Source organism: Psittacula echo (genome assembly GCF_963264785.1).
Source record: "Psittacula echo genome assembly, chromosome: 6".
Taxonomy (NCBI): Eukaryota; Metazoa; Chordata; class Aves; order Psittaciformes; family Psittacidae; genus Psittacula; species Psittacula echo.
The window spans coordinates 73,119,052-73,133,740 of NC_137743.1; the positions used below are offsets into that span (position 1 = coordinate 73,119,052).

Genomic DNA, 14,689 nt, shown 5'->3' on the forward strand with positions numbered 1-14,689 from the left:
TTTGTTTTCTTGGGCCTTTCTTTGTTAGAAATGTATCCATAAGCCCTACATCATGAGTGGCAGCACGTTAAATCATATTTATCTGAGCTAACAGCGTTAAGTGCATAAAGCAAAAGGTAGATAAAAGCTGAAACAACAGCATCATTTTCCATGACACAAGACTCCTGCATTTAGTTATGACCAACTGCTAATACGGTACCACTGCAAATGCTGCATGCAGCACTGAAATTCATTATAAAGCCAGAACATAAGTTCAAAGATGTCAAAGTTGAAAACATTCACCATTACAATTCACACACTTTTCTTCATCATACCACTTTATATTCACCTGGCAATCTCACCTTTCTCCTCTCCTTGATCTTCACACCATTAACATTATAATCAGGTCAAAGCTGCATTTGCTTAAGCATCTATGTCCTTCATCACTTCGAAATTTAGCATCTTGGACCTTCATTTTGTCACAAAACCACTGCTGTATAGATACACTGTGCTGGTGGATTCTGTGGTCTTGGAGCTGGCAGAATCTATGGTCTCTGTAGTGCCATAACAGTCGAAAGTCTCAAGGAGAAAAGTAAACCCAGCATTGTGATCCATATTCTAAAGCTAAGGAATTAAATTGTGGAAGACCTTCAGAAATGTTGACCGAAATGGGCCATTTGGATAACATCCAATTACTCAAAAGCTTGAAACAGAAGAGAGAGGTGCTGTTCCACAGGGCAGCTGAATGACCTGGCATTGGCAGTGAGCCACATCAGTCATAAATCAAAACAGCTGTCAGAACTACTGTAAAAATATGCCTAGTCTGAATGTCACAATACAATTTAAAAAAAATGGCATTACTTTGAGAGCACCTTCCTTGTGGAGTTCTCTGATTTGAAAAATCCTTCCAGCCTTCACAGATTTAAACAGGTGAGGAACTATGGCAGCCTCTGATTTTATCTGGCTCCACAGACAATACTTTTTCTCTTGGCTCTTGTTTAACTTGGCTCACACAGATAACTCCCTCTGCATTTTCTTCAGCTTAAAAACAAAACAAAACAAAAAATAATTAAACACTGAAGTTCAAACTCCACTGATAAGCTTCAGCTACTTTTCTTTTAAAATAAAAGTATTTCAGGAACCCAAGCTAATAGGTAAGGCATCTGTGAAGTTAACTGCTTCATGGTCAAACAGTAGGTCAAACTAAATTTAACTGCTGTTTAGTTTAATCTACTGTGCTACAAGACATGGCAAGTTGATATGAATTTATTGCAGTAACAGCTCCCTTGAGAGAGAATATTTAAAACATTTTATAAAAAGCCATAAAAACCCAGTAGATTTGGAGATATAAAATTATGCTCATGCAACATGTCTTTCCTCTTTCCCATGGAAAGATAAAGCAACCCGCTTACTTGGTGCTATTTGGTTGGTTTTTTCATTTCCAGGGGAAAAGAGGAATGGAAAACTAACTCAGTGACTTACATTTCAGGCATGACTGGCCACTACAGTGACTGCATGTAAATTTCCAGCAGCAAATAGCTTATTCTTCAGTTAGCACTTGGACAAGAGGAAGTCTAGAACATACAGGATAATTTTAACCAAGCCCATATGTGTGTTAAATGTAATGCATACACACAGGAGGGAAAAAAAACACCTTGAAATGTACTGTGACTGAACTGCTAAATTCAAGTGTACAGGGTATGTGTTCATTTTATAGGCAACTCCTCTACAACATAACTTAGAAATTGCACCAATATTCTCAAAATTTCCAAATCTAGGCTGGTGACGACTGAAACCTTGAGCAGAAAAAGAAAATCCCAAAGGAACAGTCAGTTTAGTCCTCACAGTTATATATAATCTCATATTTGATTACATTTCTTTTTATGTAAACCAGTACTACTAAAATGCACTTACTACACTCATCACTTACAAAATATTTTTGAGAGGCATCAACATCAACATCCAGATTGATCAAACGGGTTAAACAACTGAATGAAGAAGGTGCATTTGATAACCTCTGAGCTTGTTTTACGCTGAATAAAACCAGAATTTTTCAGGAGAGCAGTTAAATTCAATTATAAAAGGGGAATAAAAAACACAAACAGTTACACATTTGAGTACACAGCAGGCAGAAAATCCCTTATATTTAACTTTGACAATACTATCACAGTAAAATATCCCAATATTACTTTAACATGTACGAATTTCAGTACATTCCCTCATATACTGTTTATCTCCTTTTCATTTCTTCATGTAGTCTTGTATTTCCATTAGAGAATTTAGTACAAATTCAGTTTTGCTGACCTGCAAAAGTCACCAGGGCACATGGAAATAGTTACCCCTATGGCATTAGGAAGGTGCAGGCTATGATCTAGCACATCTTTACCTGGATGTTCCTGCAAAACTACTCAAGAGTCATCCTTTTAGAACTCATAGATGATAAGAAAAGATAAAAAGAAATAACAAAGCTAGCATTTAGACTCTCTGGATAGTCAAAAGGATATGTTGCAATGATCTATATATGCTCTGTATCTAATAGGCTTTCTTCACGAAGAATCAGAAATCCTTCTTTGAGAATGCAAGCTTCCATTCTCCATCAGGTTTCGTGGCTGAGAATCCAAAGACTGTATGTTTAACAATGATTTTAAGGAGCCTTCTATTTTGATAAAAAGTTATTTATTGTGTTATTTTTTAAAGAGTATTTTCAAACAGAAGCCTGAAATTCCAATAAATTACAACTCCAACTGATCACTTCTAAAGCATACGGATGACTTCAGGATCCTAGCAAAAGTTTAGTAAAAAACATAATTCAGAAATCCTCTGAGATGGTTCAAAGAAAGAAGTAATCAAACCCCCCACATTCCCTTCCGAAAAGTTCTAACTAGATTCAATATTTGTTATTTTCTATTCTTATTTTTCCTTTTAAAAATATTTTGAAGATTATTTTAACTAAATGGATATCATTTGGCAAAAAAATTGTGTTCATTGAATAAGTGGTTATTTGGTCAAAGTAAGTAATGCATAGTTTAACTAAAGTCATCTTTTTATAGCAAAACCTAGCTCTTGGGTTGGTTTTCTTCCTTCCCTTACCGTCTCCCCCTCCTGTTTTCACAGTAGAAATTAATTCGAATCAGCTGAAAGAAGTCTATGCTGGAGTTCCCCAGTATCAACACATTTCTTTCTTCAAGACACACAGAAGAAAATCTATTTTCTTTTCTATATTTACATATGATTGGCAAGACTGCAACTTACCAAGTGCTGGATGACTGTCCACAATCCGTACTGGAATAGTCTGTACATCTCCCAGGAAAATCTGATGGACTCCTCCTTCTACGCTTCTGGAGTCATTCACCCCTCCAACTGCTACCAACTGGCTCATGGTTACCAGATTCTGATCGGGGCCAGGTGGAGTCCCAAAAGCAGAGGTAGTAGTGCTATGCTGTGTTAGGCCAGCACCTGCTTGCAGACTGTGTCCCTGACTAAGTAATAGAGGATGGTTGGTTACTGCACTCCCTGTGGAATCTAGGACACTTGCAGGGCTGGGAGGGGAATGGTTATTTACAGCTATGAGGGCTGTTGATCCATTTGTGGAGGTAAAAGTTGACTGCAGCTGTAATCCCTGTGAAAGAGAAGGCAGAAGAAATAACATACCAGTATTTACAGCAGAAGTTTGCATTTAATGACATTTATTTTTCAATGCTGGAACTGGATAGTACATAATCTCTTTTCAACAGTCAATCCCAGCAACCCTAGGCTAAAGTTGTATTAGAAAACAATTAGAACAATGGTATCCAGCAGCCTCTTAGAAGACTACTTACAGCCACAAAGCTCTAATTTCAGATTGATTTTGTTTCAAATAATTTCCCAGTACTGCCCATTCACACAAGAGGTAGGTACTAAAAGCATACTGATAAAAACCCCAGCACCTTACTGCAGACTGTATGTCTAGGGAAGAGAACACACATTTCACTGGGTCCAGGAAGCATGAAGGTAACTTTTCAAAAAGAAGAGAGCCACCTTTAAAGGGAGATGAGCTTTAGAAGCAGCTCTTTTAGCACAACATTCTTATCCCCAGTCTTCAGCCTTTCAAACTGGAAGTTTACAGATCCGAGCTGGGAGCAGTTTTAAGATTTTAACATATTTTAAGAGGCTGGAGAAGGATTTAAAAGGAATAAGACTGACTTACCTCCCCTCAGTTTTGCAGCATTTTTGTTATTAAATGGCTAGACCATGTAGAAAACAAATAGGTGCTTGGCTAGAGGCAGAAGCCCACTACCTTCATCATCTTTGATTTGACTTCACTAGAGACCCTAACTAATTTCAAAGTGTCAAAAGATGATAATGGGGTCCCCTGCACCACAACCATATGCTAAATGTGACATGCAAAAGAGGCCAAAAAAAAAAAAAGACTTGACAGCTATTTCAAAAGCCGCGTTACCCAGCCAGTGTTTGGGTTCATTAGCTGAGATGGAACTTGCTGTTCTCAGTTCGGCTTCCCAGTGCAGAACGTGTGACGTTCTGTAAACAACTTGACTGTACCTGAAGTTGTGCAAATATCTTGGGCTGAAGTGAAGAGAGGGAAGACAATAGCTGAGCTGTTTCTGGTAGCAAGGACTCCCCACTCTGGTTGGCTTCTGCTCTGGTGACAAGTGACTCCCCTGCTGAGCTCCCTACAGTGCAACAGAGAGGAGGCAGACCGTTATGACAGATTATTTCTTCTCATTTAAAAGTCTCCTCTGCAAACTGAACAAAACCCTTCAATCTCAATATAGACATATAAAAGAAACATATATACATAAATGCTGTTTTCTTTGCATAAGAACTTAGATGCTAAATTAAAAAAGCTGTGTATGAGAAAAAGACAATACTGTAGGAAGACTGTATGTGCCTGGTGACAGCAAAACAGAAGCACTGACAGATCCATTTTGAAGAGCAAAGTAACTGCACTCTACACTGTGCTTTGAATTTCTAGTTATAACATAAAAGCTGTCAGTTTACTATCAAAGCAACAATCAAACAATTTGACAATACACACACCTCAGTAAGGGCTCTAATAAACAGGCATAAAAAAAAGAAAGGGTTGTCTCTGAAAATAAAAGCCTACACAGGAAATCCTGTAAGTCTCATCACTCCCTTCCAAACATCTTTGTGGAATTAAGGCAATTTCTATGCAGTATCACACCAAAAGTCCATTTATCTGGAAGTCTTTTGGCCTACAGATTACATCATATCCTCAAAATTCTTTAATGCAAAAGGACAGACTTCATTTCCTAATGACTTGTAAAAACTGAGATTCGCTTGCAGCGATTTCTGCAAGAAAACTTTCCATGCAATCAATTCCATTTCCTGTTTGATCTATCTAGAACATTTTGGTTCAGATTTATCCAGACACAAGTAGACATTGCTTAGCCTTTTATTTCAGTTTCACTGCTGTAACTGTAAAAGAAGAGCTTGCCCATAGCATGTAGATTAGCTTGGTGAATGGAAAAAAATGAGAATGGCCAACTGCAGAAGGCTTTGTAACAGGAATTCATACAGAAGTTTCCAGCAATCTAAGTGAATGGAGATACATTTTTCAACATATATATTGATTTGCAAACTCTAATTCCTTATCATAACTGACTATAAGACATACTCTACTAATCTCCTTCAATACAACTACTTCCAATATTTAGGCTCTTTTTAATACTACACAGAAGCCCCATATGCATTATGTGAATATTCAAGACTCCATATGCATTTGTCAACATTCACATGTAGGAAGAGATGGCAGTTCTTTTCTTAGATTGTATTCTACACCAACATGCCTAGGAATAAAGATAAATAGTTCAACTCCTAATCTACCCATTCCTTACACTGCTTGGGCTTTCAGTATGAATGCCAGAATTGAACAAACGAACAGAATAGGTACTTTAGCTCACTTGTCATTATACTTCATAAAAGATGTAAAAGGGAGCACACAAATTTGACAATTACAGTGGATCTTAGACCTAGAATAGAGAAAGCTGTATCTTATGGAAATAGGGAGTTCTGCTCAACAAGACAACAAACAGCTAGGTTTAGTTCTGTTATCATTTGATTTCATAAATATTTGTCTCCAGTCGGCACAAGTTGAAACAAAAAAAACCCCAAACCAAACCACAAAACCCACAAAAAAACCCACAAAACCCAACATAAACAAGCAGTAGTTTGAAAAGCCAGCGTTGTTTTCCCTTGTTACCACTTCATATACATTAACAAGAGTTCAATTTTTCAGTCAGGCTTATTTTTTTGCTTAGACTTGTAATACGATTATAAACATGTGTTTGCGATGCGTACAAACACATACCCACATATATAAGGGGAGACAAGATATGCTGGAATTAGATTAGCTGCTTGTATTTACTGACTTGGTGCACATGTGCGGAAAGGGAAACAAATCCGATTCTCTAGCTTCCTCTAAAATTCACTAGATGGACGCTTACATATTTGATAGGCTGTGAAAGACAAAGAAAGCAATAATTGATCTTCCTGAATCTTCTCCAGTATTCAAACATACTAAAAAGCATCCCTGCTGAGCTCTATCACAGCTGTTGAAGGCACAACTATTCTGTGTCTTTCCATAAAAGTGCAGTAATGCAAAGACGAACACAGACATGCAAGCTTAAGCACAGTAGGTCTGCTCATACTGCAGACTTCTTTTTTCCTAAAACAGGCTTCCTTAAGAAAGAGGGACACTATTCAAATTGAGCTTAAAAACTTTTGTCCTCTGACAGTTGTCAATAACAAAATTCTTACCCTAAGAGCACCAAGCATGCATGATGCCTTTCAGTTCAAATTGATTCATTGCAGCAACAGCTAAAATAAGAGTTAAAAAAATCCCAAGACAAAGCCCAAACACTGGCACATAAATCAGGTAAATCAGGTTCACCAAGTCATTTAGGAGAAATCACACAAGTGAACTAAACCTCTAGGGGTTTATATTTCTTGCTACAACAAAGATAAGAAATAGGTCAGGAAGTGACAGTGATGTGAGGAGAAAGGACTTTACAATCAATCAGCCAATTAGAGTTGTAAAGTAGGTAAGTTTATTCAGCGCTGGGCAGCACGGGGGTATCCCACCAAAGTCGTGCATGCCGCAGCCGCTCATCCTCCAAACGTATGTAGCATTGTGGTTACATATTCATGAGATTGCCTATACATATTCATAACCTGTCCCTGCTGCTTCGTATGATAATTAGTATTTCCATAAACTCCTCCCACTGTGCATGCGTAATGCTTTTTGGTGGTGGTCGGGGGTTATGGGGATGAAGGCTAGCGGCTCCTCTTTGTCACCGCAAGTAACCTTTTGGTCTTGAGCAGGCTCAGTTACTCCCTGGATTGTGTCCAAACCACAAAGCTGGCTTACACCTGTGGGCTCAGTCTCCTCTTGGATTGGCTGATCTTATCTCAAGAGTTACAAATGTAGCTAACTTTTCATACGTGTTAAGCCCCACGCTTTGTTAACCCTTAGGCTGCACTAACAATGCGATTAAGGTATATTATCATTAATTACATTAACAATGTGAACTAATTACCCAACCAGCAAACAGTTTTAAATCTTAGGACTCCCCTATCTCAACAGGGGGCAAAGTGGAAAGAAATCCAAACACATCAGGACTTCTGGGAAGAACCACAGTGGAAAATAACTGCTGACAGAAGTAGATCTTTAAACATGAAAAATGTGGCAGTTCCTCTTTGGTCCCTGTAGACTATCAGCTGTCTGGAACAAAAGGTACCCACCACCATGTTCCAGTTAAGTGGGGAAACAAGCTGGCAATGCCACTGAGATTAAAAACATCTAAGAAGCCTGCAGCATTATCTTAATGCATGCAAACAATTAGACTCGTCCATCTTGCTGCAATCATATCCCTACTAAAAGCCAACAACTTTTCTCATGAGTTTCATATACAACCTATTAATTGAGGGATGGGGAAAGCATCCACAAACATGCAGAAAGTTCTTTTGGTGTCACGCTAGAAAAAATGTCCTTGAAACCTGAGGAAAAAGGCAGAATAATATAATTTTACTATCAGCCACCATGATCCAATGGAGCATCTCAGCCCATGTGCAATTCTAACTACACTAGCTAGCAAGTAGATCTGTTTTAGCACATACTTTGAAGTCAAAATAATAGTAGTAGAAACCCACTTTCAACAAAGGACAATAGTGTAACTAGCATCTTCAAAATAACCAGACCTTCAACCATGAACTCATAAACCCAAGTTTCTACCGAAATCTACACTATCTACATTCTGGTTTTGATGCAGAGTGGGAAGAAGGTTAATTGCTGGGAAGAGATGCTACTTCGGCTTCACATGTTAATAACGACATTACACCACGTAAAAAACTGATGAAACATCTCTCACAGCCCTGCTGCCACTAACCACGGTTTCTATTTCTATTTCTAAGTACTAAGGAAAAATAGAAAAGAGTGCTCTCAATCCTGACAACAGAAATATCATGTTCATTTTTCAGGACCTCGTACTAGCAGCAGAACTCAAGCTAATGACTCTGTAAGAAGCAGGAATCCCAATATGCATTCAAGTCCTCTTTATCAAGATAGTTAAGCACATGTGAAGCACAAACCATCAAGGAACCCAAGTACCCAGATGAGTCCTGGGTATTGTATGTACTGACAGATGCATCTGTTCAGTAGCAATTTAATTATCTTTACACAGGTGTTATTAGCACCTTTATCCAAGGTAAAATGTTGTTTCTAAATAACCATCCCATTAAAATCTTCAGTTGCTTTAGGATGCTAAACAAAAGCCAAGTTTATAATTTTCATACTTCTGGAAACCCCATCACAATACACTTATTTTTTGACGTATGCAGTCATAGAGTTAAAAAAAAAAAAAAAGTATGCTAAAATAGATACACCAAAATAACCCTTCTTAAGTTCAGCTGAGCAGCAGAACACAGCAGCAACCTCACTGGAAGGAAACGGAACTTCTGTGACATAACTAATGAAACAGACCACGTTTGGAGACAGCAAAGTTATTAATGCAGTCCTACCATCCGAAGGTGGCGAGGCAAATGTAACAGTCACTGTTTCCGTGAGAACATTCCCACTGTCTGTGGTCCACTGCAGCTGAAAGGAAAAAAATCTCAGTTTTCAGAGAGGGTGCAAGCTTGTCTACTTACAGGCTCAATAGGACCCGTAGGAAAACAGTTTGAAACTACATTAATTTTCTTGTAACAATGCAGCAATTTGGAAGCTCCTGGTTTACAGAAAAAACCAAGCAACCCCCCCAAAAAGAAACCAACCTGTAAAAGATATTTCAACTTACAATGTACCAGGGAAGGCTAAAGTCTGCTCATAACAGTTCAAAGACTTTAAAATAGAAAATAGTCAAACCATTTGGCTAACTAACAAGGATCGCTCACTCACCTGGGCCAAGAGCAGTGTAAGGAGAGGGGAAAGACTGATGACACAACATCATTTAATAGTACAGTTTGTCAAAGCTGATTTTAAACCAGCAATTCCTTAGTAGTCAGCTTCGTAACTGGGAAAACTAGGATCACTGTGTATCCTTTATCACTCAACAGGTGGAAGAAAATTAAGGAACACCACATAAGAGTTACCAACCATTCTCAAGTATCTACTTCATGCTTACTTCACTTGCTGTAAGTGCATTTATTAATATCTATGTATTCAAAATGTTGTGCAAGCCCTAATTTAGACTAGACCTGAGACAAACTTTGTCCCTATTTTTCAGATATGGAAAAATAACTTATCCAAAACACAATGACAAAACCATGAACCAGATTTTCTGACGTGTCTATTTCTCTACATCATGTGGTTTCCAGCTCATGCAGCATCATGAAGTGCTGGTATTGTATAATCTGTCAATCAACTAATAGCAATCTAATGCTGATGAGATAAATACCGAATAAGATCAGATGGTTTTATTCATATTTAATCCAATCTTGCTCAGCCAGAGATTCCACTGAAAATACTGCTGCTGGAAACATAAAGTCATAGAGAATTTTGGATGAAATACAGCTAAGTGGTTAAAAATTAAATACAATTTCCAGTATTTAACTGGAAAAATCAAAAAGAAACACAAAGGCCAACATACTGTTGCTGGGATACTTTCTGAATTATACACCATCTCGCTGTTCCTGAGGGACTTCTGCACTTCATGAATGTGGTTCTTGATGTCATTCACAGTGGGGAAGAAGGACAGGTTATGTCTTTCTGGCACTTCATCAGGCTTGAATAATTCTCTTTCCACATACTTTCTGTCACATGTTAAAGGACATTAAAATACGCATATTTAAAATACACTGTGTTATCTCCCACTGTTATAGACACTTCTACCCGTCCCTCCCCTTGTAATGACAAGACAAGAGCAAGCTAGATGTTCTTTTGACTCAGTTCATCTTGTTCATCTGCTACAGAGTAGGGAATTAGAAATCCCCATTTATTCAATTAACTTTAAAAAGGACAACAGCTCTTAGCAGCTATATACAATGAAATGGAAAGAGAAGACAAAAGCTGGGAAAAACAGGTTCTCATGACATATGGGGAATATATTCAGTAATGCATCAGCACTGCCCTTTAGCTGCAAACCAAATTAAACAAATGCAGAAGTAGATACAGCACTACAGACCCAGAACATGACAAAGTTTTGTACCTCAGTTGCTTCCTCACTGCATAGACCTGCTCTATTCCCTGAGACACCAGTTCTCGGATCTTGTCTGCCACTTGAGGATGAAGTCGGGAAGGCAGAATACAGTTCTCATCTCTAACAACTTCATCCTCCTCCTCAGGAGAAGGCACAGAAAATTGGGAGGGTGAAGAAGGGAGGCAGGAAGTTTCCATTTCATGATATTGGTGGGCTTGCTGAGTGGGTAACTGTACATACCACCTAGCAAGAAGGAAAGAGTTTCTACACATAATTCTCAAGCAAAGGCAAAAAAACAGTCTCTTGAGGGAACAGTCTGACAATCAAAATCAACCTAAGTAGAATGCCCCTGAGCTGGAAGATACTGCATTTTAGTGCTCAGAGCCCTCTCACACCTGTCAATGCAAAATAAACCAGCTCAATTCCCCAGATAATACAATAATTTCTATCTATTCCTTGCATGAAAACATCTGCTGAAGTTTCACAGCTTGGTGCTTAAGACATTTCCTACGTTAATACTCCAGAGCCATAGAAGTCTTATTGACATTGTGGGATTTTTTTTTTTAATTATTAAGAAAGAGCCTTAATAAACTGACTGAAAAATAAAGGAAACCAAGAAAATTACTGCTCTTTTTTGATTCATTTGTCAAGATAAAGGAAAAAATAATGGAAGTTTCACCTGAGGACACCACCAGCATCTATCAAGTTCTTCTTCAGCATGTTGAATGCTTTCTCCTGCTCCATTCTTATGATTTTCTTGTCAATTTTAGGGTCAGTAGGAACTCTGTATTCCGGAAACTTCTGAACCTTTTTAATATAGATCCTTCGGGGTGAGGATAAAGAAAAAAAATTCTCCTTCAGTACACTCGTCCTTAGGGGGAGGAGGCAAAGCCCCACCTACTTCATACCAGATATTAGTATAGGGAAAGTTCAAACAGTGTTGCAGGGTGTGAGGAATCCCAAAGACAATTGTAGAATTGTTAAGCACACATCAACAGGGACGGATGCAGACGGATGCAGACAAAAAACTTTTGTGGCTGTTTGGAAGCCGCTCAGCCAGAGTGATTTTGTACCTCAACAAAAACATTCTGTTCCTCAGTATAACACCATTTCTGAAGAGGCTTCAGCCAGCTTGAAGCCAGAATTGAGCACATACATACCTAGATGCAACTGTCCAGGTAAATGCACTCTTAGCTCAGTAAGAACTGAACAAGCACCCAGGAGGATGCCCAAGAATAAGGCAAAAAACATTAGTGTTGGATAAGGAGAAAGTCCCCAGTGAACAGGAAGAACTGTAACTCCTTCAGAAAATAGGACATCTGCTAAATTAGGATTACTGATATAAGTGTAATTAAAAGCCTGAAGGAAAAATAACAAATAGACTATAAAGTTTTAGACTAAAAATGGTCACTAAAGGACACCACAGTAACTACATCCAGGTATATAACGATTCACACTTGTGCATCATATCCTGATGTACTGCTACTTTGCATCTGGCCAACCTATCAAATCTCAGCCTTATTCACTTCCTTCTTCCCTCTAAAGGAGTATCAACCTCAAGTTAAAGGAGACAAAGCTAAGAGCTACAGTGGGTATCACCTACCACCCTCAAACAGTGCTCTGTCAAGGCTCACAGAAAAAAAACGTTTTTAGGATGCCGAGCTGCTCTTCCAGCTTTATAGACAATTCTTACCTTGCTGGACAAGTGGCTTTGTACAGATGGCAAGAGGTGCCTTCCTGCTCACCAGCTTTTTTGGGCTGGAACCCTTTCCTCCTTGGCCCATATTGGCACTCCATTACAATGGCTCTGCTTCCTGGGAACAGAAAGTAATGCGCTCTATTTATTCAAACAACCACTGAAGTTATTACATTAGAACAACATTAAATGAAAGACGAGAGTTACAAAACAGTTATTTGTTTACCATCAGACTCTTCAGAAGGCAGAACATTCAAGTGTAGAAAGCACTCAAATACAGTACAAATGCTACTCTCACAGCATGAAAAGGAGAGAGACCATTTTTCAAAGCATTTCCCAACCTTACTATACCTCACAACACTCCTGCAGCATATATGATGGCAAATACTGGATTCTGCCCTGCTGAACACCAATACAGGATGAACAGTCTTGCAAGTTATCAAAGTAGCACAATGCCGGTAACAAACAGAACAGAAGCAGAAACCCAAAATGACCAAGAAAATCCACAGCTGAAGTCAAAGGTGTACTGGTTTTGGCTGGGATGGAGTTAATTTTCTTCAAAATAGCCAGTATGGGGCTATGTTTTGCATTTGTGCTGAAAACAGAGTTGATAACACAGGAATGCTCTAGCTACTGCTGAGCAGCGCTTAACACAGAGTCAAGGCCTTTTCTGCTCCACATCCCACCAGTGAGCAGGCTGGGGGTGCATAAGGAGTTGGGAGTAGACTCAGCTGGGACAGCTGACCCCCCAGTGACCAAAGGGATAGTCCACACCATATGACATCATGCACAGTGTGATATACTGTTTATAGCTGGAGTAAGAAGCAGGGGGATATTCCAGGTTTGTCTTCCCAAGTAACTGTTATGTGTGATGGAGCCCGGAGTTCCTGGACATGGCTGAACACCTGCCTGACCATGGGAAGTGGTGAATGAATTCCTTGTTTTGCTTTGCTTGTGCACACAGCTTTTGCTTCACCCATTAAACTGTCTTTATCTCAACCCACAAGTTTTCTCACTTTTACCCTTGCAATTCTCTTCCCCATGCCAGCAGGGGTGGGTGAGCGGCTGTGTGGTGCTTAGCTGCTGGCTGGAGTTAAAACCACAACAAAAAGTCAGCAGCTATTTCCAGCCTCTTGCCTTACATGAATATTTCAGGCCATGCTGCCTATCTTAGCTGCAAGTCTGACCTACCTTATCTGCTAAGTAACACTGTTTCATTCTGGCATACACACACAAAAATCAGACAGGCTTAAACAAATACTGCTGAGCTATAAACTTGAAGCAAGTGACTTCATCCAGTCAGACCTCTAACAAAAGGGTAACAGGCACAGCACTAAAGTGGTCAAGAAAGGAACTTCTGCCAAATTTCTTCCACATCATGTTTAGTTATCTTTTGTTTATAATTCATCTATTCCAGTGCATAGGCAAGGAGCTGCCTATACCATGTGACACGACCAAAACCTTTTAAAGTATCACAACAGCAACATGATATGTTTCCATAAGATATCCAATGATATATTGCTTTAGACTGTGACATTAAAAAATAAAATTAAAAATTAAAAAAAAAAAAAATCAATAAAACAGTGCAATTAAAGTTATTAAGAGAATTATGTATAACAAACATACCTTGTTTCATTTTTAAAAACAAACTTAAAATTGAAGATCTAGGACTGAAAAGACTTCAACAGCTGTCCTGGTTTCAGCTGGGAGAGCTAATTTTCTTCCTAGTAGCTGGTACAGAGCTCTCTTGGCTTTAGTCTGAGAACAACACTGATAAAACACCCTTGTTTTAGTTGTTGCTAAGTAGTGTTTACCCTGATCTAGGACTTTTCAGTCTCTCATGCTCTGCCAGTGAGGAGGGGCACAAGAAGCTGGGAGGGAGCAGAGCCAGGACAGCTGACCCAAACTAGACAAAGGGATGTTCCATACCACAGAACATCATGCCCCGTATAGAAACAGGGGGAGCTGGCCAGGAGGCACTGATGGCTGCTCAGGGACTGGCTGGGCATCAATCAGCACGTGGTGAGCAATTGTACTGTGCATCAGTTGAGGTTTTTTCAGGGCATGGGGTTTATTCCTTCCTCTCTCCCTCACTATTTCATCTTAAAAAATTATTAACTTTCATTTCAGTTATTCAACTATTCTTATCTCAGCCCATGGGTTTTTTCCTTTTTTCAGATTCTCCTCCCCATCCCACTGGGGATGGGGGGAAGCAAGCAAGCAGCTGCTGGCTGGGCTTAAACCACTACAGAGCTTTAATTTGGTCCTTGCCAATACAAATCTCAAGGAATTTGATGGGGTCCTTGTTTTACAAAAGTATCAACTATACAAAATAGTTATAAACAATAAAGATTTTGATGAT

The 14,689-nt window shown here is 39.0% G+C and overlaps 1 protein-coding gene across 16 annotated transcripts in view; it reads right to left on the bottom strand.

Annotated features, from left to right (window-relative positions):
• CARF (calcium responsive transcription factor) overlaps nucleotides 1-14,689 on the bottom strand; it is a 56,230-nt gene that overhangs the window by 24,908 nt on the left and 16,633 nt on the right. For 7 of the 16 annotated variants that reach the window (XR_013957254.1, XR_013957258.1, XR_013957259.1 and 4 more), the window contains 8 exons: nucleotides 12,325-12,445; nucleotides 11,311-11,454; nucleotides 10,641-10,874; nucleotides 10,083-10,245; nucleotides 9,016-9,091; nucleotides 4,519-4,649; nucleotides 3,232-3,598; nucleotides 342-1,020 (listed from right to left, as the gene is read on the bottom strand). Coding sequence is in view for 4 of the 16 variants with exons in the window: in XM_080621948.1 (XP_080478074.1) it covers nucleotides 2,536-2,588; nucleotides 3,232-3,598; nucleotides 4,519-4,649; nucleotides 9,016-9,091; nucleotides 10,083-10,245; nucleotides 10,641-10,874; nucleotides 11,311-11,454; nucleotides 12,325-12,445 (1,289 nt within the window). In the remaining 12 variants the exon portion in view is untranslated. Of the gene's footprint in view, nucleotides 1-341; nucleotides 1,021-1,909; nucleotides 2,013-2,461; nucleotides 2,589-3,231; nucleotides 3,599-4,518; nucleotides 4,650-9,015; nucleotides 9,092-10,082; nucleotides 10,246-10,640; nucleotides 10,875-11,310; nucleotides 11,455-12,324; nucleotides 12,446-14,689 lie in introns of those variants that run through there. The other 9 variants (XR_013957253.1, XR_013957255.1, XR_013957256.1 and 6 more) reach the window with 5 other exon arrangements.